At 55.9% G+C, this 22,521-nt stretch overlaps 2 protein-coding genes across 2 annotated transcripts in view; one reads left to right on the forward strand and one right to left on the reverse strand.

The window, feature by feature from the left end:
* Positions 1 to 191: 191 nt before the first annotated feature.
* CIAO2A (cytosolic iron-sulfur assembly component 2A) lies at positions 192 to 4,565 on the forward strand. Its single transcript, XM_027902455.1, has 5 exons — positions 192 to 345; positions 1,553 to 1,717; positions 2,787 to 2,836; positions 3,323 to 3,368; positions 4,101 to 4,565. The coding sequence occupies exons 1-5, from the start codon at positions 210 to 212 to the stop codon at positions 4,196 to 4,198; spliced, it is 495 nt and encodes a 164-aa protein (XP_027758256.1). The 5' UTR covers positions 192 to 209; the 3' UTR covers positions 4,199 to 4,565.
* Positions 4,566 to 10,462: 5,897 nt separating this feature from the next.
* The window catches only part of ADAMTS7 (ADAM metallopeptidase with thrombospondin type 1 motif 7), a 34,802-nt gene continuing 22,743 nt past the window's right edge, over positions 10,463 to 22,521 (reverse strand). Inside the window, exons 19-24 of the mRNA XM_027902458.1 lie at positions 20,683 to 22,515; positions 20,276 to 20,428; positions 19,820 to 19,993; positions 19,248 to 19,394; positions 18,813 to 18,972; positions 10,463 to 11,991 (exon numbers count right to left, since the gene is read on the reverse strand). Coding sequence (XP_027758259.1) covers positions 11,828 to 11,991; positions 18,813 to 18,972; positions 19,248 to 19,394; positions 19,820 to 19,993; positions 20,276 to 20,428; positions 20,683 to 22,515 — 2,631 coding nt within the window. The 3' untranslated portion in view covers positions 10,463 to 11,827. The remainder of the gene's footprint in view (positions 11,992 to 18,812; positions 18,973 to 19,247; positions 19,395 to 19,819; positions 19,994 to 20,275; positions 20,429 to 20,682; positions 22,516 to 22,521) is intronic.

The following is a 22,521-nucleotide window of genomic DNA, read 5'->3' on the forward strand; positions in this document are numbered from 1 at the left end:
TCTCTCTCTGTCCCAGGGTCTGTCCCGGGGGTCTCTCTCTCTGTCCCGGGGGTCTCTCTGTTCCCACCCAGGACAGCGCGAGGGGGCGGGTCCACATGCTCGCCCCGCCCCCTCAGCGGGCCCAGCACATCCCATTGCCGGTCCATTGGTCAATCCCTGCTGGCCCCGCCCCCTGGCCCCGCCCCGGCCGGCGATGGCGGAGCGCGGCCATGGCGCTGCTGCGGGCGCTGCTCTCGCAGGCGCTGGGCCGGCTCTGGGGCTGCCCCGGCCATAGCCCCGGCCACAGCCCCGGCCATGCGCCCCCGAGCCGCGCCATGGAGCACGACAGGGCCATCGAGGTCTACGGTGACTGCCAGGGGGCCGGGGCCGTGAGGGGCTGTGGGGCGGGGGCTGGGGGTGATTTTAGGGGGGTTCCTGCTGTGCCCTGGGGGGGCTGAAGGGAGCGATCCCCTCCCTGTCCTTCCCTGCCTGCCCAGCCGCGTGGTGGGAGCCGTGCCCGGGAGCTTGGAGCGGAGGAGCACCCGCAGGGTCCCCGGGGGGCTGGAGGGGCTGTGATCCATGGGGAGCAGGAGGGGCTGTGATCCATGGGGAGCAGGAGGGGCTGTGATCCATGGGGGCCAAGAGGAACGTTTATGTGGCTCGCTTGGGGATTGGAATCAGGTGGGAAGGGGTTCCCTAGGGGTGCTCACAGTGAGGGGGACCCCGGGCCAGGAGTGTGGGAGAAGTGTCTCCCTGCCCCTCTGGAGTGGAGGATGCTCCCAGAGGCTGGGAAAGGCCTGGATCGCTGCCCAGCTCAGCCCCTGCCTTGGGGGCACCATTGAATGTTTCCTCACCTGAGACAGGAGCAGCTGGACACACCTGGAAGGGCCAGGATTGCCAAGGTGGTCATCAGTGGATCCAGGGAAAGCGAGACTTCTGTCACTGACTGTTTCTGTACAGTGGGGAGAGACTGCACTGCTGGAAGTTCCATTCCAAACACCTTGTCCAGCCTCAGGGCACTCTTAGTTCAGAGAGCTGAGGAGTGGGGTTTGGGCAGCACTTCACAGCTCGATGTAAAAAGAATAAAAGAGGACACAATGTCAAACAAACTCAGTTTTAAAGCTTGAGTGGCTTAAGTAGAGCTACTGTAAAACATCAGTGGCCCTAAGTAAAAGTTATTGCTCATAACTCAGGTTATGAACCTGAGCAGGGAAGCAAATCCTGAGGATTTTGGTTCATGCACAGGGTCAGGCTTGTCCATGACCTCTGCAGAATAAAGCACCTGTCCATATAGAATTAGATTTGAAAGAGCAGAGGAACCCCTGAAGTGCTGCTGAACTAAATCAGAACTAATGGAACATGAAAAACAAACCCACAGTGAAAAACAAACGCCTCAGTTTGTCCCGTCCCGAAGGAATTTGTGAGATAGATAAAGTGTCCCTGGTATTTACAGCTCTGCCCCTTCCAGAGGGGGGCAAAGCAAACAGTGCTGGGAAGGTGGTTGAGAGTGAAAATACCTTTCATTAAATCCTGGAAAGCTGCTTTACTGTTGCTCCCTTGCCTTCTGCTTCAGACATAATCCGGACCATCCGGGACCCGGAGAAGCCAAACACTCTGGAAGAACTGGAAGTGGTGACAGAAGGTGGTGTGGAGGTGCAGGAGATAGGAGAGGAGGAGTATCTGGTCGTCATCAGGTTTACACCAACAGTACCTCATTGCTCCTTGGCCACTCTCATCGGTGAGGTTTGGACACCACGAGCAGGGGGGTCACTGGGGGGGCTGAGGAACACCAGTGTTAGTTCAGGGTCAGCCCTGTGCTGCTGTGTTGGTTTGACCAGGAACTGCATCTTGAGAGCCCAGCTAGCAGTGCAAACAGACCAAAAACCCCAAACCAGACCCAGATCCAGAGAAATGAGGGGAAACCCATCAGTTTGTATCCAGCCAGGGACACTCCTCAAAAAGAACCTCTCAGAAACCTCCTGGGAAGTGGTACAGAATTCCTTCTTTGTATTGGCCACCTTGTTTCAGCAACGTTAAATTAAAAATTGGTCAGCTCTTAAATTTAAAAAACCTTTAACTTAATGCTTGAGTCCCTTCCCTGTGGGCTGTTCTCCATTCCCACACACCAAAAATTCCCACATGCAATCCAGGAATCCCCAAAAAAGTCCTGAACCATCAGGAGTTGGAAGGGAATTATGCTGAATGAGAATTTACACTGGCCTGTTTTGCCTTTTTACTTTTCCCTTATGATTTGTGGTGAGATTTCATCTGAAAAATCCCATCTGAGAGCTCTGACAAGATTTGTTTAAATGTGCCAAGGTTGGAAAGTCTTACCATTAATTATCAGAACTAAGACTTCTGGTGTGTTTTGAAGATTTAAGGGAAATCAAGTCTCTAGTTTAATGAGGAAACTGATGTACCTATGCCCAAATAGTTTATATTATTTTTTTTAAACAACTATTAAAAACAAACCAAGCATTCCCCTCAGTGCACCTGCAGCCTCAGGGACAGCTGGGGAGCTCTATCAAAAATGCCAAAGCAAGCTGGAAAGGGAGGAATTTGTCTCTATTTAGTGTTTCTAGGAGGTGATGAGAGACCAGAGACCTCCGAGCTTGTCAGGCAGGTGTGAACTTACCTGAAAAGCTGCGTCCAAGGGGTCAAACCACAAATTCTTCAGTCCCTCTGTGGCTTGTGCTGCTCAGAATACAAAAGGAGGTTGTCAGTTATACTGATTGTTAAATATGGATTCTCTGAAAATGCTCCTCAACCTGGAATTTTACAAGGAAATCTCTGTTTTGTTTTAACAGGCCTTTGTCTAAGAATAAAACTTCAGAGATGTTTGCCTTTCAGACACAAGGTAGAGTACCTGCTTTGAAACCTGTTTTGAAGTGCATGGATGAGAGACAACCTCTGGCAGAGAGCCTGCAGGGCAGGGCATGACCTGCTCTGCTGTCAGCCAGGAGCTGATTTTTCTTCCCCTTGGTTCCTTTGGGTACATCCCTTTCAGGAGACCTCCCTGCCCTCCAGCCTGTGTCAGGGGGGTTTGTTGTTCTTCCCAGGCCTGGTAAATGCTGGAGGTGGTTTAGGTGCAGTCCCATAATCTGTTCCATGCAGGAACAGACTGTCTGGGAGTGTCATCCCTGAGCAGATTGTCAGCAGTGTCTCACGGGGAGCCTGTGTTGTGGCTGTGTAGCAGTGAAGTCCAGGGTCAGCTCTTTCCATGGATCCCCTGTTTCTCAGGAGGAGTGACATCCATTGTGTGTGCCCTGGACAAGCTTTTCCTTCCAGCAGTGAATAAATTCAGCTGTTGTGACTCTTCTAACATTGCTGATCTCTCCTCCAGCTGGAAATCTACATATCTGAGGGCACACATTCCACCGAAGAGGACAGTGAGTAGAGAGCTTGGCAATGAGCTGCTGCAGCCTGTTGGTGCTGGTTGAGTCCTTCCCTCCCCTGCCTTCCCGTCCTTTCCAGGAGCTGATACCCTGGGAAAGCCTTTAAATCCAATCCTCGAGGCTGTTCCCAAAGCTGTGGTGGCTCTGTGACCAGGGCTGGCTGCTGGTTTGGTTTCTCAGCGCAGTCCTTGCAGGTGTTAAGTTGTGCTTGCGGCAAAAGAAGTTGCTGCTGAATAATTGACATGAAGAACCGACTGGCTTGCTGTCCTGAAATATTCATAACAAAAACCACGTGTTTCTCAGCCAGTGCTTGAAGTGAAACTTGAGGGCATGGGCACTGACAGAGCCGGGCACTGCCCCCAGAGCTGCCAGAGCCCCTGCCAGCGGTGCCCCAGGCTTGAGCACGGGGTGTCTTTGGCAGAAATTGGTTATTTTGGTGAGGTAACTTAGCAACTGAACCTGGAGGAGTCAGACTCCTGATTTGCCATGATTTTCACACTAAATTTTGAGACGTGTCATTAGAGCATCTGAAGTTCTTTTCCCTAAACTAGAGGAAGTGTCAGGAGCGACCGATTCCTGCTGGTTGGTCGCGGCTGAGCTTCCCCTGGCCTTGTTCCCCTTTTCCCTGTTAACCCTCTGCCTTTGCCTGCTCCTGAGCACCCCCATCCCCACGTGCCCCCTGCCCCTGGAGCCCCCTGAGCTGCCTCTCGCTGGCCTGTTTTGCAGTCAACAAGCAGATCAACGACAAGGAGCGGGTGGCGGCGGCGATGGAGAACCCGACGCTGCGGGAGATCGTGGAGCAGTGCGTCACCGAGCCCGAGTAGGGCCCCTGGGGTGCTCCTGAGGACAGCTTTGCCTGCAGAAGAAATAATAATAATAATAATAATCAAGGCCTTGGGTTTAATACTTGAGTTCTTTGTACCTTCCTTCCACGTGTTTTTCTAAAAAAAAAAAAAAAGAAATTGTTTTATAAGATAGATTTAAATTATGAGGAATCAGTCTCTAAATGAAGGGTATAGCGCTGAGGGCTTGGAATTTCTGGTGTCCAGAGGAATATTTGGTGATAAAAAGCAACATGTCTGCATTGCCTTCTGAGAGACATTGTGATATAAATACAGTTTTGCAAGTTAAATTTCTACATTGTTTCAGTTACTACACTGTAAAAAAATAAAGCAGATTCTTGTAATGAAATGCTGCTTTCTGGGTTCTGAATTGTTGGTTTTTTTCTTTAAGCTTAAGTTTAGACTTCTGTTAGAGAACGAAAGATTCCCTTCTTCATTTTATTCAACTTCAACAAACACATTAAAGCTGAAATTAATACAGAAAAATTATTTGGAGCCAAGAGACTGGACTAGAACAGAGAGATTTTCACTGGGACACTATTCCTGCTAAATATTTGGGCTGTTTTCCCCCCTTAAATACATTTCTAATTCTGATGGCTTTGCTTTATAACCACCCTGGGGGTAAAATTTCCCTGTGGCCAAGATCTTGTCACTTTGATCCTGCTTTTTCTGGTGAGTTACCTGCGGTGTGGAAGGTGAGAGAGTCCCACAGCCCTTCATTCCTCTGCTTCCCACGGCCCTGTTCCTTTTGGGGTTCCCTGTTCCTTGGTGCTGCTCCCTCCCTGATCTTACCTGGAGCATCCACAACGTTTCCAGCTGCCACAGGTTCCTCCCTGCAGAAGTTCCTCAGGGATTGTTCCCACTGCAGCCGTGGATCTGCCCGTGGATTTACCTTTCCCTGGGGAATCAGGCAAGCATTGCCCTCCCAGCTGCCCTTCTCCCAGGGGCAGTGAAGTCCAGGATGTGCTGCAGTGGCTCTCGAGGGATTTTGGGAACTGAGTCCCTTGTGTTTGGTTCAAGGGTGAGAAATCCTTGGAGCTCAGTGCAAACATCTGGTTTGATTTCAGGGATTTGTAACCATTTTAATAATCCCCATAAAGCCTTCCTGGAGGCATGGAATGCTGGACTGGACCCCAGCATTATAAACAGGGGCATGTTTCTCTTTGGAAAGCAGGGAACTGCCCCATGGCACAGCTGTGCCAGCAAGGGCTCCTCCCCTGCCCCATCCCAGGGCCAAATTACCCTAAAAAAGGCATTAAAAAGGGGGGGAAAGGGTGGGGGAGAGAACAATCCCACTTTTCCACAGATTTCTGCCCAGCTGTAGAACTCTCAGTTCCAACACACGTGGAAAATTGCTTTTCTTAACTTCAGTTACTCAGCTTCTATTAAATTTTAGCTGAATTTCAAACCCCTTTGTACTCTCATTGCTGAACTGAGCTCCTTGAGAAGCCCAGGTCTGGTTTAAAATCCTAAAACAACTGAAATGGGGGTTTTCTGGATTGCTTTGACGATCAAAAGATGCAATTTTCTGGAAACACTGAACAGCTGAGGTCCAACCAGGCCAGCATGTGTGGCAAACCCTCATTTCAGGGATACAATGCCATTTTTGAGACCATCTCTGCTGTGTGTCCACGGCATTTCACCGGATCCGTGTTCCTGAGGGTACAAATGTCCCAGGAACAGCCTGTCCAGAGCAAGAGCTCCTGGGGCTGGCAGAGGGTGAAACAAAGAGTCATTCCAACTCAGGCTTTAGGAAACATTTGGAGTAATTAATTGGGACCAAGAGTGAAAACCCCATGGAGAAAGAACAGGAGAGGATTCAGGCAGGAATTGTCCCTGTCACACCTGGAAAACTGCCAGGGAAGGGCTTTATCAGACCAAGACCCGTCACCTTGGTGGAAAACAAAGCAATCCAGGAAAAGCAAACTTGTTTTTTAATTTAGTAGATCCAAGGCGCTTCTTTCCACTTTTCTCTCCCCAGGAGTCCCTGTACAGGGAATTTCCCTGCCCTGGCAGCTTGTCCAGCTTTGTGAGTCCAGAGGGGAGGGACAGATGTTTGTCCCTGTGCCAGGACAGGGGGGACACGTGTCCTGCACCCAACCCCTGCTGGGGAGGCTTCCAGGCAGGTGAACTGCAGGGAGTTCAATGCCCTGGAGAGCAGGAACTGCGTTATCTGTTGGCTGTTTTCCTGGAATCTGCTTTCCTTCCTCCTGTCCAGCACGGGGGATGATATTTTCTCCTCAGAAATGCTGATATCTGAGCCAGCAAGGAGGGTTTGTGGGTCCTGTGACCACGAGATATGTGGATATATTGGATGAGGTGCCTGGTGCCTGTGCACAGCTCTGCCTGCTCCACCAGAATGGCATTCCCAGCTCAGACAAAGGCTTGGGGAATTGGGAATGGGGTGGTCTGGTGACCATAAGAGGCCTTGCCCTGGTTCTGCAGTGCCTTGGGATCACCAGTTCCAAGGGCTTTGTGCTGGAGCACAGAGGTCAAATGTCCTTCTTCAGAGCCTGGGAATCCCAGCAATGGATCTGCCCCCAAAAGCAGGTCTAAACTCAGGGAATCCCAGCAATTTGGGGAACATGGATCTGCCCCAAAAGCAGGTCTAAACTCAGGAATATTCCCAGTTCCTCAGGGAACGGGTCCCTGCTGGGGGCACAGGGAGGTGACTCCCCAGGAGCTGCTGCACTTTCCAGCATTTCCATTAAAACTGGGGTTGGGATCCTTGTCCATCCCCGTTGCTGCCCCACAGACAGGGGTGGGCAGAGGCTTTGCTGCCACAGGGGGTTGGGGACACCGCGGGGGTGACACCATCACCTGGGTGCCAGAGACACATCCAGGAGCAGGTCACCCTGAGCCGGGAACAGCTCCAGGAGGGGTCTGTCGGGCAGGATTTGAGGGGGCTCAGGAGCTCGGGATGTCCCTCCAAACCCGGGAAGACACACAAATGTCACCTCCCTTGTGTCACCACCAGCAAAATCGCCCCTTCAGATGGCTCGTTCTGCATTTCCAGCGAGCAGGAACAACTGCAGAGGGCGGCAGGAACCCGCAGCACAGCGCTGAGCGGGGGAACAGCACCGGCCCCGCCCGGGCTCCCCCAACCCCAGAACCCCGGCATGTCCCGAGCTGTGCGGACTCAGCGCTCTCCCCTCTGCCCATCGCAGGGTGTCCCAGCAGGAATGTGGGCACCGGGGGGGTTCACCCCTCCGGAGGGAACCCGGGAAGTGCCTGCAGGGATGTGGAAGGAAGCGGAGACCCAGGGAACCCCCCAGCACGTGGAGCTGCGAGGATCTCAGCCAGGGCAGACAGTGGTGGGCACCTCTATCCCCATCACATCACCCTGCAGAGAGGGGAGTGTTCCAAGCGCAGGGTTAGCTCCTGGCTTGCCTCAAACATCAGCACAAACACAAAGACAGACCATTCTCCCCCTCCAACTCCCCCAGGAAGAGCAGCAGCATCCTTCTAGCCCTTTGCTGGGCTCCCCTGACAGGCAAAGGGATTCACAGCAGCCTCTGGAACAAAAGGTTTAAAATCCCGTTTACAACCCCAGATCCCCAGGCTGAGCCCTTGCAAAGGAGCAGCAAACCCAGAGGTGGAGGGGCTGAATCCCACATCCAGGGGTCTCCCCCACAGCAGGGCTGTGTGAGGGGCTCCTGGGGCTCCTCTGCAAACACTTTACACGGGGCTGTAACTATTACTCACCAGAGATGGCAATGGAGCTGCTGCATGTAGAGACAGAGCTATTTTTAGCCCATAGATACTACTAAATATTTACAGCAGCCCGCTGAGCCTTCCCTCAAGTGCAGATGCAGGTCTGGGGCTGGGGGAGTGGGGGCTGCAGATCCTCCCTCCCCTCCTTCAGCACATGTGAAACAGCTTTATTTCCTTTCCCAACAGAAAGGGCTGCTCTGGGTGAGCAAACAGGCTGTGCCTTGGTACCAGCTGAGGAGCCAGGCAGCTCATTTCCCTCCCCTTCCTTCCCTCCTCCTATTTTCTGCTGCTTTACTTCCCTCTGGGAATGTCCCTCTGCAATGGGCAGTCCTGGGGTGGCCATGACCTGCTGGAGCACTGGCTGGGACCAAAGGGGTTGGATGGAGGCTGTTCCCACCTGGAGCAGCTTCCAATTAAAAGCCAAAAAAACAGATAAACCAGCAAAATTCTTCAAATTCTCTGCTTGCTGTCCTGGCTTCGCTGACCCTCGGGGTTGTGCCTTTGTGTGAAGCCTTTGTGTGTGGCACAAGGAGGTTTTAAGACCAGGAGAACACAAACCCATCTCTTATTCCTACCTGTTCCCTGTTATAGAGCACAGATGGCAGCTGGGAGCTATTCCTGGTCCCACTGGACTCGCTGCCTCCCCACGTGCTCAGGTCACTGGCAGGACCAGGGTCCTCTCCCTCATCCTTGCAGCTGATGAAGGACTGATGACCCCTCTGGCTCTCTGGGAATTCAGATCCTCCAGATGAGACCATCTGGGCCAGACAGAAGCACTTGGTGAGGTCTGAGAGCTGCAAACCACAGGTGCTCTGCCAGGGAGACCCGACTGCCCCCGGAGCCGCGGAAGCGCTTCAAGTGTTCCTGTGAATCCCAGACACAAACAAGCTCCTCCATGAGCGCCTCCTGCTTCCCAACTAGTGAGCTCCCTTCCTTCCTGTCTCCAGGATGGAAATGCCTGGAGGTGACCAAGGGAGATCTGATTTCTGATCTGAAGCCAGAAGCCTCTGACTCCTCTCAGAGAACCTTTCAGGAGATCACGGAACCCTGGAATGTTTAGGGAGGGAAGGGAGTGACAGGACAAGGGGGAATGGCTTCTCACTGCCAGAGAGCAGGGTTAGATAGCATCTTGGGAAGGAATTCCTGGCTGGGAGAGTGGGCAGGCCCTGGCACAGGTTGCCCAGAGAAGCTGTGGCTGCCCCTGGATCCCTGGAAGTGTCCCAGGCCAGGCTGGACGGGGCTTGGAGCAACCTGGGCTGGTGGGAGGTGTCCCTGCCCATGGCAAGGGGTAGAACAAGATGATCCTTAAGGTCCCTCCAACCCAAACCATTCCATGACCCTATTTCAAACATCATTTGATCCATAAGCCCTTTCCTCCTTCCCTTTCCCCCCACTGCAACAGCTGTGTCTGAATAACATCCTGCTTCTGTTGAGACAATAAAAGTATCTTTAAAAGAAGAAAAAAGGCATTTCTACATCCCATCTAACCCTCCCCTCTGTCAGTGGGAAGCCATTCCCCCTTGTCCTGTCACTCCAGGCCCTTGTGAAGAGCCTCTCTCCAGAGAGACTCCCTGTAAGCATCTCATTGAAAGAAAATAAAGCAAGACATGTTATCATCACTGATAATGCAGTTTCTGTGCTGCTGGGAGGCCTGGCTTGTTATGTGGCTACAAATTAGACAAAATGCCCCTCCGACAGACTCCCACAGTATGATCCAAACTCCTCCAGCCTCAGTGCCCACCTGACACCTCCACAGGCTGGCACTGCCGGGTTCAGGGTGCTGTGCTTTTGGTTTGCATCAAATCCAACCCTGCTGCTCCCAGTCTGAGCTTGGGAACAGGCTCAGCCCTTCCCAGAGGGACACCCGGCCCAGGGCTGTGTTGTGACAGCTGGAGGTCACAGCAAACCCCAGGGCTCCCAGCACGGCAGGGTCAGCCCTTCTGGAGACACACAGGAGTTGGGGTTGGAAAGGAAAGGATTTGGGGTTGAGAAGGAAAGGATTTGGGGTTGAGAAGGAAAGGATTTGGGGTTGAAAGGAAAAGGTTCCCCCTGGCTGCTGCAGTTCCCTGTGCCAAAGAGACACAGCCCTGTCAGGACCACAGGGACACGAGGTGCTGGTGGGACTCGAGGTGCTGGTGGGACACGAGGTGCTGGTGGGACACGAGGTGCTGGTGGGCACTGGGCTGTGCCATGCACTGGTGCAGTGGTTTGGCTGAGTCTCCCACGGGAGGGATCATCCTGTGCCCTCATCCTGGCTGTGGATGGGCCCCTGCACATGGACAGGCACTGCAGGAGGGGCTCACCTGGCTGGGTACCCCTGGAATGAACTGATTTGCAGAACTGATTCACCCCATTGACCCAGTTCACGTTTTAATCAACAAATCCCAGTTGCAAAGGGCCAGTGGAAATGATTTTCAGATGCAAACAGATCCCCCTTCCTGCTGCCAGGGCCAAAACCACCTCCAACCAACTGAAAACTCCCTCAAAATTCCCCAAGGAAGAGAAACTGTGAAACCCACCTGTTTCCTTCAGTAACTGTTTAATTTAACACACTGGTGAGCTGTGGCCATGAGGCCCCAGCACAGGGGTTGTCCCTTCGCAAACCTGGGAGGGGACGGAAGCGCGGGTGGAGGGAGTGGGGAGGGGGAAACCAGGACTGAACACAGGCTCCTGGAACATGAAAAATTTACACCATGTTGGAGAGGAACACAACACAGCTGGCGAAGTCATGGGTGTGCTTTACATACAGAGCTCATACAGGAATTTCCCGTTTAGGGACTGATTGTTGCTCCTGACAAGTGAGGAAACGCACCTGGAGCTGTGACCCAGGATGGGTCCAGCCAGGTGAGTCACCCTCATGATCCCCCAGCTTTTGGGCATCCTCCACAGCCTGAAGAGTAATAGGGGAAGGAATTCCTACCTGAATGCTCCTGCCCTTCTCCAGGGACTAACCTACCAGCAAACCCTTCCCAGGACAGGGAGGGATTCCCACACGCCGCTCCGGGAAAGGAGCTGTACCTCATACGGTGCTGGATATTCTAGTTAAAAATCAGCTAACCTTAAGAGAGGAGACTCTAGATAAGCAGGGAAAAAGGGGTTTAGCTTGTAAGAACACAGGAGAACACCTTAACCAACCATTACACTGCTACACATACAAAAATCCAGGGGTTAGCACTCGGCTGCCCACGAGGCAGGGGATGAGCTGCTCACCACCACGGCCAGAGCAGCTTCCCTCTGCTTCCCAAGTACATGCAAGGGAATGTGCTGCTGGACTCCAAACCTTGGTGTCCCTGATGATCCCCTCTGCTCCAGAGTGACACAGGCAGTGGCTCTGGCAGAGGAAGCCAGCAGTGGGGACACGGGGTGTGGAGCCCAGCACAGCCCTGACTGAGGCCAAAACTCGACTCCTCTGCCCTGTCTCCACTTCTTACATTAAATGTACTTAGCTTCGTAAACATTTTAATGAAAATTACAGGAATGGGTTGCCAGCTTCAAGTCCCTCAAGGAAAAAAAGAATCCCTACCCCAGAGGGTCGGCGGAGCCGGTGGGATGCGGGATGCTCGCTCCAGAGATACAAAAACAGTAAAAAAAGTCAAGGTTCGTGCTGGCCAGCCAACACCTTCAAGAGGCTGAAAAGGTCAAAGATAGCACCATAAGCATTTCTGGGAGGTGTCCCCCGAATTACTGCTGCGTTCGGTCCCCTTCCCCAAAATGCTCCCCCGCCGGGCACCCAGGGCAGTGACCGCGACCCCAGACCTCCCTGATCCGATGGTTTGAGCACCGTTACAGAGTAGCACAGCTAAAGAAACCGGGGCTGCCCCGGAACGAGGCAGAGCCGCCCGTCCCGGCCGTGCCCGGGAGCCCCCGGGAGCTGCCCCGGGCCTGGCACCGCTCCTGTCACCTCCGGGAGAGCCGCTCGTCCCCGCGGTCCCGGCCGGGCAGGCCCTGCCGGCGGCAGCTCCGGCAGCACTGCAGATGCACCGTGGGCAGGTGGCACCGGCCCAGCAGCCGCAGGGTCTGGCAGAAGCCGAAGGTCAGGCGGTCGCGCTCGCAGGGCACACCTGGAGGGGAGGGAGGGGACAAGGACAGTGTCAGTGCCGGTGTCGCCGCGTTGGCAGGTGTCGATGTGAAAATCTCCCTGTACGTGGCAAGAGTTGGAAAGAGACGGTCTTTAAGGTCCCTCCCAACCCAACCCACTCGGGGATTCTGTGGGGGCTGGCACAGACACAGACAGAGCTCCCCAAACCCAGAGCCCACCTGCACCTCAGTATTCCTTATTCCCAGCATCAACAACACCTGTGCTGCTCCCTGCAGCTCCACAGCATCCTCCCAGGGCAGCATCATTCCCAGGGAGCAGGGCTGAGGTCCAGGGACACAAACCTCCCCACACTGACACCTCCTCCCCGTCCCCAAACCCCCCCAGAGCCAGCAGAGCAGCAGAAAGGCCAGAATTCCTTTTTCTGGGCATTGTTTAGGTTATTTCAAGAACCTGCATCAGCTGGTTCGCTTCCTGCAGGTGTCCTGCAGACCCCAAAACAACTCTGCTGCTGCTCCAAGGACAGGCTTTGTTTTGGGAACTGCTGCTTCAGTGCCAGCCCCTGGCTCTGCTGGGGGGGCAGTGCCCGGGCAGCAGCTGTGGTGGCCACAGCGGGGCCACCCCACTGAGTCACCCACAGCCACAGCCTGGCCACCCCACTGAGTCACCCACGGGCTGAGCAAACTTTGCAGGAGCTGTTTCCTCTCTGGAAACAGTCTGGAAATCACAGATCCCAGTCCAGGACCAGGAGGGCCAGGTTGGGAGGAGCTGGGTTCACAGAGGGGGAGACTCGAGTGCTGCCTCAAAGAGACCTTGTCCTTGGGGTGTGAGAGGGTGGAACATCCCACCACCCCAAAACACCCTCTCACCTGCCTCCCTGTGCATCCCACGGGCCAGCATGGGCCGTACACCCCATGGGATGGTGTGGGAATGTGGCAAGGAGGGGACAGCCCTCTCCTGCACCATCAGCAGCTCCCAGCTCCACCACCAGCCATGCCAGGCCCAGCCAGGCTGCACCTCAACTCAGCCCCAGCAGCAGAGACCCATCACCAAACACACGTCGTTTATATGGGTATAAAGCTGCTTTCATTTTAATTTCCTCCCTTTCTGCTGTATCTCCACACAAGCACTCGCCTCCCTGAGCCTGCAGCATGTCACCCAGTTGGGCAAGACTCGCTTAAATTACATCAGCTCTGTCTGATTTTGCCCCCTGTACAAATAACTTAAATAAATGACAGCTTTTCTCTGGAAAAGGGCAGAGCTGATGCTCCCCTGGGCTGGCACCCCCCGGTCCCCTCCCACTGCCCCTCCCCGGGCACCCTCCAGCAGGACCACACTGAGCAGGGGCAGAACTGGGGCTTTTCTCTTTCCCAGGACACTTCTGTGCTCAGGAATCACCAGGACCAAGCCAGGGGAGCCCTCACTGACCACTGCCCCTCGCCATGTCCCCCCTGGGAACAAAGGCTGTGCCGAGGGAACGGCTGCTGCCCCGATTCCCACGGGATGAGCCGACCCCAGCGGCAGATGCAGAGCACAGGCTTTTCCCCCCATTTGGGATTTCAGTCACAGCCCCCTCCCCCAGCCCAGCAGTGAGGAGGTCACTCCACTGCTCTAAAATTAATTTTCTATTTCAGCTGAGGTATTTCCTCTCTTCCTCCCGAGCTGCAGCTCTCTGTGCCTGGCAGGAGTGTCCCTGTCCCCCCAAAGCCATTGATCACCCATGCCATTGGATCCAACTGCTGCCAACACAGCGGGACCCAGTGGATCCCCACTTCACATCACCCCCAGCCCGGGGGCTTGCTCCAACCCCCAGGGCCCGGGACAATGTGGATCTTTCCTGCTGGTTGAGCAGAGTGGATAAGAAACCTCTGTACAGCCCAGCAAGGGCCAGGGAATCTCCCTGGAGAATCCCCCATGGCTGGTGATGGCAATACTGGGGTGGACCAGCCAAGCTGCACCTTAAAACACCCTGTTACCCAGCTCCAGCCCACTGATCCCAGCTGTCCCCATGCACAGGATTTGGTAATTCATTTCCTCCTCGCCACCGGGCAACCCCCCTGCCCAATCTGTGCTTCCCATGGGATTTACAGACTCAGAATCCCAGAATCACTGCAAGACCATTGAGTCCAGTCATCCCCCCAGCACTGCCAAGGCCACCACGTCCCCATGTGCCACATCCACACATCCTTTGAATCCCTCCAGGGATCACAAACTCGCTGTGCTGGTTGTTGCTGGGTTTGGAAGTGACACTGAGGAGCAGAGCTGGAGAACGGAGAGGTGGTTCCCAGCAGGCAGGGGCAGGGCTGGTGTGCTCAGATGTAACTGCAGCAAAGCCCCAGGGCGAGGGGGACTCAGCTAAAAACACCCCACGGATGGGTGGGAATGTCCCCATCACTGCCCAGGGGGTGCCCAGCCCAGGCAGACCCCCAGGAGCCCCTCGGTATTTTTAGCCCTCTCCACTTATCGCAGCTTCCTAGGAAGTTATTTATGGATCCCAACCAAGCTGCCTTCCCTTGAAAGAGCCCTGCAGGCTGCTGGAGCTCACCATGGGAGGTCGCTTTCCAGGACTGGAACAGCGGCTCAGCTCCCTCCTGATCCCTGTCCCGCGGGTCAGGGGAGGGAAATTCCCGTCCCTGCACTGCCCAGGCACAGCCAGCCCGTCCTGCCGGGAGTTACTGCCCTCTGTGCACCACCTTATCGGCACAGGAACGGGGTTACTGTGGAAACAGCCGGGATGGGCTTGGACAGGGTGGGGAAGAGCCACCTCCCTTGGCTGGGGGCTCTGCTGACCTCACAGGAGACCCCAGCGGGACTCTGGGTCCAAAGCAAAATGAACTCATGGGGTCACAAAATACCCCAACTGGACGAGACCCACAGGGATCACTGAGCTCAACTCCTGGCCCTGCACAGGACAGGACACCCCAGCAATCCCACCCTGTGCCTGAGAGCCTTGCCCAAACGTTTCCAGAGCTCGGTGAAGTCAATGGGAGCCGCTGAGTTCTCATCACTTTTCCAGATCCGTGTTGGGGCTGAGGCAGCGTCTCAGGGTGGATGTGTGCGGGGTCAAGCTCAGGTCTGACAGTCTTGGCTGGGCTCCTGATTCCTCCCTGGAATTCAGTCTTGGGCAAGGGAAGCTGTAATAAGCACTTGATTTGTCAGCTCTTCAGAGAGGGCCTGATTTCCATTTCCATTTAATCCTTTTACTGTTATTTTTTTCTATTAACAATTTTTTTATATAATCCTCACACTTCATTTGGACACACGCACCATAAGTCTGTGCCAAATTTTAGGCTAAAGAAATAGCTTAAAGCAGGGCTTTAAAAATCCAGGCTAAGTCAGCACATTAGAGAGTGAAAACCCCCACTTTTTTGGGGGGTTGTTTTTTTAAGGTCGGCGTGGAAGTCGCTTTAAATTTCATTTAAGCTTCTGCCACCCAGCCCTAAGCCTTTACTTCTATTCTAGGGAAAAATAAACTTCCTGGAACAGGTTCTATAAAAACAAGGAAAGGTTGAGCTTCGAGCTGAGCTAGCAAATCCAGGGAATTAGGCTGCTGACCTCTGGCCTTCGGGATGCTCTCAAAGCCAGGGCCGATTTTAACAAGTATTATCCCAGGGTCCTGCTCCAGGGCCATGGTGCCCTCCCCTGTGGTCCCTGGTCAGCATGATGGGATGCATGGGATGCACCCCCAGTGCCAGCTTTGCCTGCACTGACACGACCAAGCTGGGAAAACTGGGAGAAAACCACAACCCCCCCAGTTCTCAGGTGTCAGTCCTGCTGTGGGCAACATCTTTCCCCACATTTATTCAAAACAGGGAGTCCTTTCCCAAGCATCCCTTTCCCACCGACTCCTGTTGTTAATTAGCAGTTAATTAATTGCCCTCATGCCTTGCTCAGCAGCACCTCCCTGCCTCGCCCCTTGGATAGGGACTTCCACGCTCAAATGGCAGAGAAAATTGGAATTTGCTGCAATTATTTCCCGTATGGATCCCTTGTGGACCAACTCAGCGACACACAGAACCATGAACAATTCCATTTCCCTACTCAGAGCAAGCAGGAACACAACGTTTGATTGCCAATTAATCTTGAGGCAACCAGAAGGACAGGCAGCCCTGGGTAACGAGCCCGGTGTCCCCTCACCCCTGCCCAGGGTCACAGGCTGAGCTCAGCCCCTGCTCTGTGCTGGTCCCAGAGGAACTGCACCAGTTACACACACTTGTCCTTGAGCCAGCTGAAGGCTTTACCTCATCCCTTTGGAATTCCCAGCTGAGACACCTGTGGAACAGCCAAGAGCTGGCCCCATCACCTGCCTGACACCTGCTTGGAGCCAACCTGGGGAGCTCAGAGACCTCCCCCAGGGCTGGATCCAGAGGATGGGCACGAGGGAAATGATTCATCTTATGAAATGAGCACAACGAGCCCCCCAGGGGCTGCCTGTGCTCTGTCCCAAGCAGGGCTGTGTCACCATCACCAGGGTCTGCCCAAAAGCCACTGTCCTGGCACAGCCATCACCCCACACCGGCAGAGTGACCACCCCTGGGCTTCCTCCTCCCATACACAGCAATTCCTGCTTTCCTGGGTTAAATCTATTTGATCTGCTGGAGAAACTGCTGCTGGTTTCTCCAAGCCCTCACGTGGGGCCTGGGGCTCAGCTCCTTTCCAAGATGCTGTAAACACTTCCCAGATAAACGTCCCCAGCCTCTGGAACATCCCACGGAGGCATTGGGGTGCCCACGGGCTCTGATGCTCCCCAGGAGCCATCTGAGGACACACTCACAGCTGGCTGCAGCTGGAAGGCAACAGGCACATTCAAAAATAACCTTGGTGTAATCTTCAATTAATTTATAACCTGGCAGAAGCACAGGACTCTGGTTCTAATTAATCCCGGCCTCCTTTAATTGAGGAGCCGATTGCTGTGAGATGTTTGTTTGTGCTTCATTTGTTCCATCCCGGCTCAAAATCCATCTGATAATGGTTTGAACATCTAAACCCTACTGGGGTTATTGGCATTCCTGTGTCCAGTGAGGACACAACCGCTCACAGACCCAGCCATGGCTCCGTGGTACCGGGGCACCTCGAGCCAGAGGAGGGAGAGGCTCCTTGCGCTCCTGAGGAGAACACGGATCGCTCCAGCCTGCATCCATCTTGTGCAGTAAAGATCCTTTAAAACACAGGAAAGGGCTGCAGTTACGCTCATGCCTTTCTGGGAGCCTGTGGATTTACACATCTGGGATTTCCTGCCATGTGAAAGTTTTGTTCCCCTTCATGCTTTGGCTGGAAACGTTTTGTATTTCCAAGAGGCGTTTCCTGCCCTGGGCCGCAGCCAGAGCGTTTATGTCACTTTTGATCCAGGATTTTAGCATTTATTTGTGTGCTTCCTACACATCTCAGTGGTTATTCTGGTCCAGCCTTGGCTCCATGGCTCTCATCACCGAGCCCGGCACGGAAATTTTCCCTTTATACAAATAGCCGGAACCGCACATCATTTCTTCAGCAAGGCTGACTAATCATTTCCTAAAGGCTGAAGAGCCCCACGGCCCTGCAAAGGCTCCGAGAAGGAGCTGTTTAATGCCTAAAAACAGCCCGATGGCCAGCAGTGCCAGTGCCCAGATCCCAGCGAACCAAAGCCAGCGCTCCTGCCCTCCCTGCAGCAGGAGTCAGGAGGAACATGCTGGACATGGGATAAACACAGGAGCTGGGAGGGGGAGAATGGGTGTCCCAGGCTGCAGAGGGGGCCTGCCTTGAGCTGTGGAGCAGCCATGGATCCAGCTCCTGCACCCTGGGCATCAGCCCTGCTGCCCACCCGCACCACCTCTCAGCCCTCCCCTTGTCCAGCAGACCTCCTGAGGGGCCAACATTACTTTCTGGGCAGACAAAGAGCCTTTTTTTTTTTGCACAGACACATTAAAAAGATAAAGCTGATAAATGACTGACATGCTCATACCAATGACATCCAATCCCTCCTTATAATGCTTTTCCTTTAAGTGCCATTAACCCTTGCAGCCCCCGATTTCTGGCTCCCAGGGAACTGCCTGGTGCCATGGGATGTACCTCTGTGAGTGAAGGGGGCAGGAGAAGGCAAGGGAGTGCTGTGGGGTGTCTGCATCCGACAAGCACATCCCAGCCCCCATCTGTGCCAGTAAAGTCCCCACTCGGCCCCGGACAGACGGATGCTCCGGACATTCAGAGATAGTTATAACATTCCCACTTAATTATCGATTAGCCAAGCCAGCCTTACACAATCCACGCATGAAACACCTCCTTCATCTCCCCACAGAGTTCCCACACTGTTTCTCGGACTGGTTTTCCACCCTCCCTGATCCCTCCTTGCTGCAGCAGCACCACCAGGTCTCTGGCTGCACCATGAGCACCCTGTGCCCCTCACCCTTCATCCTCCCAGCACTCAGCCCATCCCACCCTGCACCAGCACTGGCTGCACAGCACTTCCTGGGGTCCCTTCCCAGGAGCAGGACAGCACAGGGCATGACCTGCCCTGGGAAAATGGATGGGGTGGAGCTGGTCTGTCCCCACTTCTGGTGTCCTCCCATAAACCATCCCGGGGGGATGGGAAGTGAAAAGTGGGCAGAAACGTAAAGAATGAGGCTAAACTTGGCTAGAAAAACCATCCCTGTTTATAGGATTCAGGATGGGTCATGTTCCTACAGTTCTTAAAGAGTCCTTAACTGGGAGCCTGGGTGGTTCCCACACCAATCCCCAAGATCACCACCGTGCCCTCAGAACTCAGCATTTATCCCAAGAGCTGCACAAGCTCCTGGGGAGCACAACCCCCCTAAGGACACCCCCCTCAGTGTCAGCACGGGCACAGGGCCCTGGGCCCCGCTCGCTTACCCGGCTCGGAGCTGTCGCAGTCCTGGGGGTTGCACTTCTGGGTGCTCTCGGGCCAGGGCTCGTGGTCACACAGGCTGCTGTCCTCCTCGGCCACCCCTGTCTTGGTGTTGATGCACTTGACCTGGCGCCTCTGGATGCCCCCTCCGCAGGGAGCCGAGCACTGCGGGAGCAGGGACCCGTCAAGGCAGGGGCACCCTCCCTGTGCCCCTCAGGATCACCCCAGTGCCACCCCAGAGCCTGGCAGGGGGTTGTGGCAGCAGCCCCCCAGTTGCTTTGGAGGGTTGGGCTTCCCCCCATCCTGTTCCTCGTGTTTCATGCAGATCCCATGGAGGGGAGCCCGTGCCCGCTCACCTGTCCCCAGGAGCCCCTCACCTGTCCCCAGGAGCCCCTCACCTGCCCCTAGGAGCCCCTCACCTGCCCCCAGGAGCCCCTCACCTGCCCCCAGGAGCCCACCACCCAGGTGGTGCAGGGGTGTGTGTTGCAGGGCCGGGTCGTGTTGGGCCGCGATGTCTCCTCGCAGCGCCCGAGCTCCGGACACGTCACCAGCCGCTCCTGCTCCCCTCCACCGCACGGCTCCGAGCACTGCCGGGACACAAACCATGGAATGCTCCATCAGGATCCCAGGGCCGGAGCCCCTCTGCCCTGAGGACTGGTTGGGAGAGCTGGGGGGGTTCACCTGGAGAAGAGAAGGCTCCAGGGAGACCTGAGAGCCCCTTGCAGGGCCTAAAGGGGCTCCAGGAGAGCTGGAGAGGGACTGGGGACAAGGGATGGAGGGACAGGACACAGGGAATGTCTTCCAGGGTTAGATGGGATATTGGGAAGGAATTCTCCCCTGGGAGGGTGGGCAGGCCCTGGCACAGGTTGCCCAGAGAAGCTGTGGCTGCCCCTGGATCCCTGGAAGTGTCCAAGGTCAGGTTGGATGGGGCTTGGAGCAACCTGGGATAGTGGGAGGTATCCCAGCTCATGGCATGGGGTGGGATTTGCTCAGCCCCCTGCCCAGCCCCTACCTCTCTCCAGGAGGACGTGTACCAGTCCAGGCAGTGTGGGTTGTGGCAGGGCAGCCGTGCTGGGGGTTTGTGGAGCACAGCCTGGCAGTGGAAGGGCCGCAGCAGCCGCTGGTCTCTGGTGTCGACACAGTGAACATCCCGAACCTTCGTGCCCTCACCACAGTTCTTGGAGCACTGGGAAAGGACACGAGCATCACGCTGGGGAAGGGCCAGGCTGTCCAGGACCCCACCCAACCTGACCTTTCAAACCACTTCTTACTTAGCTTTTGCAAATTCCTGGCCCAAGAGCAGGAAAAATGGAAATATCGTGGGATGAAGTGGTTTGAACTCTGTGGCAAGGGCAAACTCTCACCCTCTGCCTTTGCGAGCCATGGGGCAAGAGCCCCCCACGAGAGCAGCAATGACCCCACACCTGCCTTGCCCCGAGGGGTTTTTGGGTCCTCCCTCCCTGCATACCTTGCTCCAGTTGCCCACACGCCACGAGGAGCAGGGTCTCAGGGAGCACCTCCGGGCCGGGACGGGTCTGTTGGCCGGGGCACAGCCGTCGTCGCTGCCGCTGCTGCAGCGCACGCTCCTCCAGATCGCGCCCACACCGCACGTGGCCGAGCACTGCAACACAGGGGCAACCTGCTCCTCTGCACCTGGCACCCACCCCCCAGATGGACCTGGCTGAGGATGGGGCAGGGTGGGCCAGCAGAAAGGTCCCTGCGGACTCAGCTCCTCCACGGGTGATGGGAGCGGTGCTGGTTAAACTGGGCAGGGCTCTGGGATGATGTGGGAAGAGGAGCAGTCCCACGCCAGGCAGCGCTCAGGGAAAACCTTCCCCCCTGCCCCATCCCATGTTAATGGGACTCAGCACCTACCTCACTCCAGTTCCCAACTTCCCAGCTGGGCATGGCAGTGGCTGCTGCGGTGGTTGATGGTGGAAGCAAAGCTGCCGCCTCCTCCTCCTCCATCCTCTCCTCCCAGAGCGGTGGGGGGGCCGGGGAGGGCTGGGACCACTTGTGCCCCTCGTCACTGAAGGCAAATGTCCCTGGGGGTGCCCAGGGTTCCCCTGGCACGGTGATGCTGAGTGGGGTCCCGTGGGAGGTCTGTTCAGCACGGGGTGGATGGTGGGACATCCCCAGGGTCCACCATTCCGGGGGGGCCTCAGAGGGGGATGCTCCTGCTGGGTGTGCAGCTGGGCTGTGAGCTGGGGCCGTGGGCATGGCTGGGGCCGTGGGCATGGCTGGGGCCAGGGCATCCTGCTGGCTGAGGCTGCTGGAGCTGAGCTGAGTGGCTGGTCCGAGCACGGCAGAGGACAAGGACACTGCTGTGGGAAGAGCTGTAGTGGCCACCCAGGGGGCTGAGCTCAGGGATGTGGGGGTGTGGAGCTCTGGTTGGGGCCCTGCCTGCCCCCTGGGACCCCCGGCAGCACCCACGGCAGAGGGACTCACAGCAGGATGGGTGCTGCCAGCACTCCATCCCATCTCCCACCCCGGTCCCTGCAGGGTGGGAAAGGAAAGATCTGCCCTCTCTGTCCCACGGGGATGCTCATCATTGCCATCCACTGACACTGCCTGTGTGCCCACCACCCACCCTGGCACTTCTGCCCCCCCGTCCTGCTCCGTGGTGTCACGGTTGGTGTCACCAGTGGGGACAGAACCTGTTTCCCTGGAGTCCTCGTGGCCTGTCCCCACAGACATGGCCCTGCCATGCCCCTCCCTGCCGGGGTGCCCCGGCCCCGCTGTGCCCGCACGGCCCTTGCCATGACTCCCTGGTGCTCCAGGAATGTCAAATACATCCACTCTGGCACTGCCCCAGGCTGTGGGGAGCAGAGGGGGGAGATCAGCTGGGTGGGGACCCCAGGAAGCGAAGCCACGGGCTGGAGCATCCTGCCCTGGACCTGTCCTGGTCAGCACAGCCCCGTGGGGCTCATCCAGGGCCGGGTGGTCGTGGCTGTTGGCAGAGCTGTGACTCGTGGTGCTCTGGGTGGGTGGGTGGTCCTCAGAACGGGGCACCAGCATTGTGTCCTCCTCCTCACCCATGAACCCTGGCATGGTGTACTTGGGAGTGGCTGATCCTGCATCCTCGGGGACCACGCTCAGGAAGTCATTGCTGGCTAAATCCCCAGGCTCCATCTCCCCCTCATCCACAGGAGCAGAGGCTTTGGTGCCCAGATGGTGCTCGCTGTCTCCTCCCAGCTCGGTGGTGAGCAGGACAGCAGTGGGCATCTCCCAGGGCCCCTCCACGTCGTTGTTGCTCAGCTCTGGCTTTGCCTCCTCACCTTTGGTCTCCTTCTCTGTGAAGGGGTAGTAGGACAGATCCTCGTGGAAGTTGATAAAATTATAATCATAGTAAAAATCATCCACAAAGACGTTTCCCTTGCTGGCTGGGAAGTCCTCCTCAGGGATCACATTGACATCGTTGGACTCGGGGACGTGTGGGATGAGGGGGTTAAATTTCGTGATGTGGTTGCTGGGGATGTAATGGATGTCATTGAACACCTCCCTGCTGGAGGAGCCGCTGCCAGACCCGTCGGTGCTGGCACTGTGGGTGCTGGCACCGTGGCTGTTGGCACCGTGGGTGTCCTGGCAGGGTGGCTGGGCACAGGGAGCCTCCTCGCTGGGCCTCTCTGCGGGGTCACAACCCCTCCCCGTGCTGTGGCTGCACTCAACAGGGCGCCTCCGGGTCCCATTCCCACAGGTCGTGGAGCACTGGGA

Source organism: Empidonax traillii, unplaced genomic scaffold, assembly GCF_003031625.1.
Source record: "Empidonax traillii isolate 1590-97213 ecotype Southwest subspecies unplaced genomic scaffold, ASM303162v1 scaffold876:size463933, whole genome shotgun sequence".
NCBI classification, from domain to species: domain Eukaryota; kingdom Metazoa; phylum Chordata; class Aves; order Passeriformes; family Tyrannidae; genus Empidonax; species Empidonax traillii.

Excerpts from the sequence above, each read along its gene's own strand:
- CIAO2A (XM_027902455.1), top strand. The coding sequence starts at position 210 with ATGGCGCTGCTGCGGGCGCTGCTCTCGCAGGCGCTGGGCCGGCTCTGG. Across the intron at positions 2,837-3,322 it reads GTTTGCCTTTCAGACACAAG|CTGGAAATCTACATATCTGA; the intron begins GTAGAGTACCTG and ends TCTCTCCTCCAG. Across the intron at positions 3,369-4,100 it reads ACATTCCACCGAAGAGGACA|TCAACAAGCAGATCAACGAC; the intron begins GTGAGTAGAGAG and ends CCTGTTTTGCAG.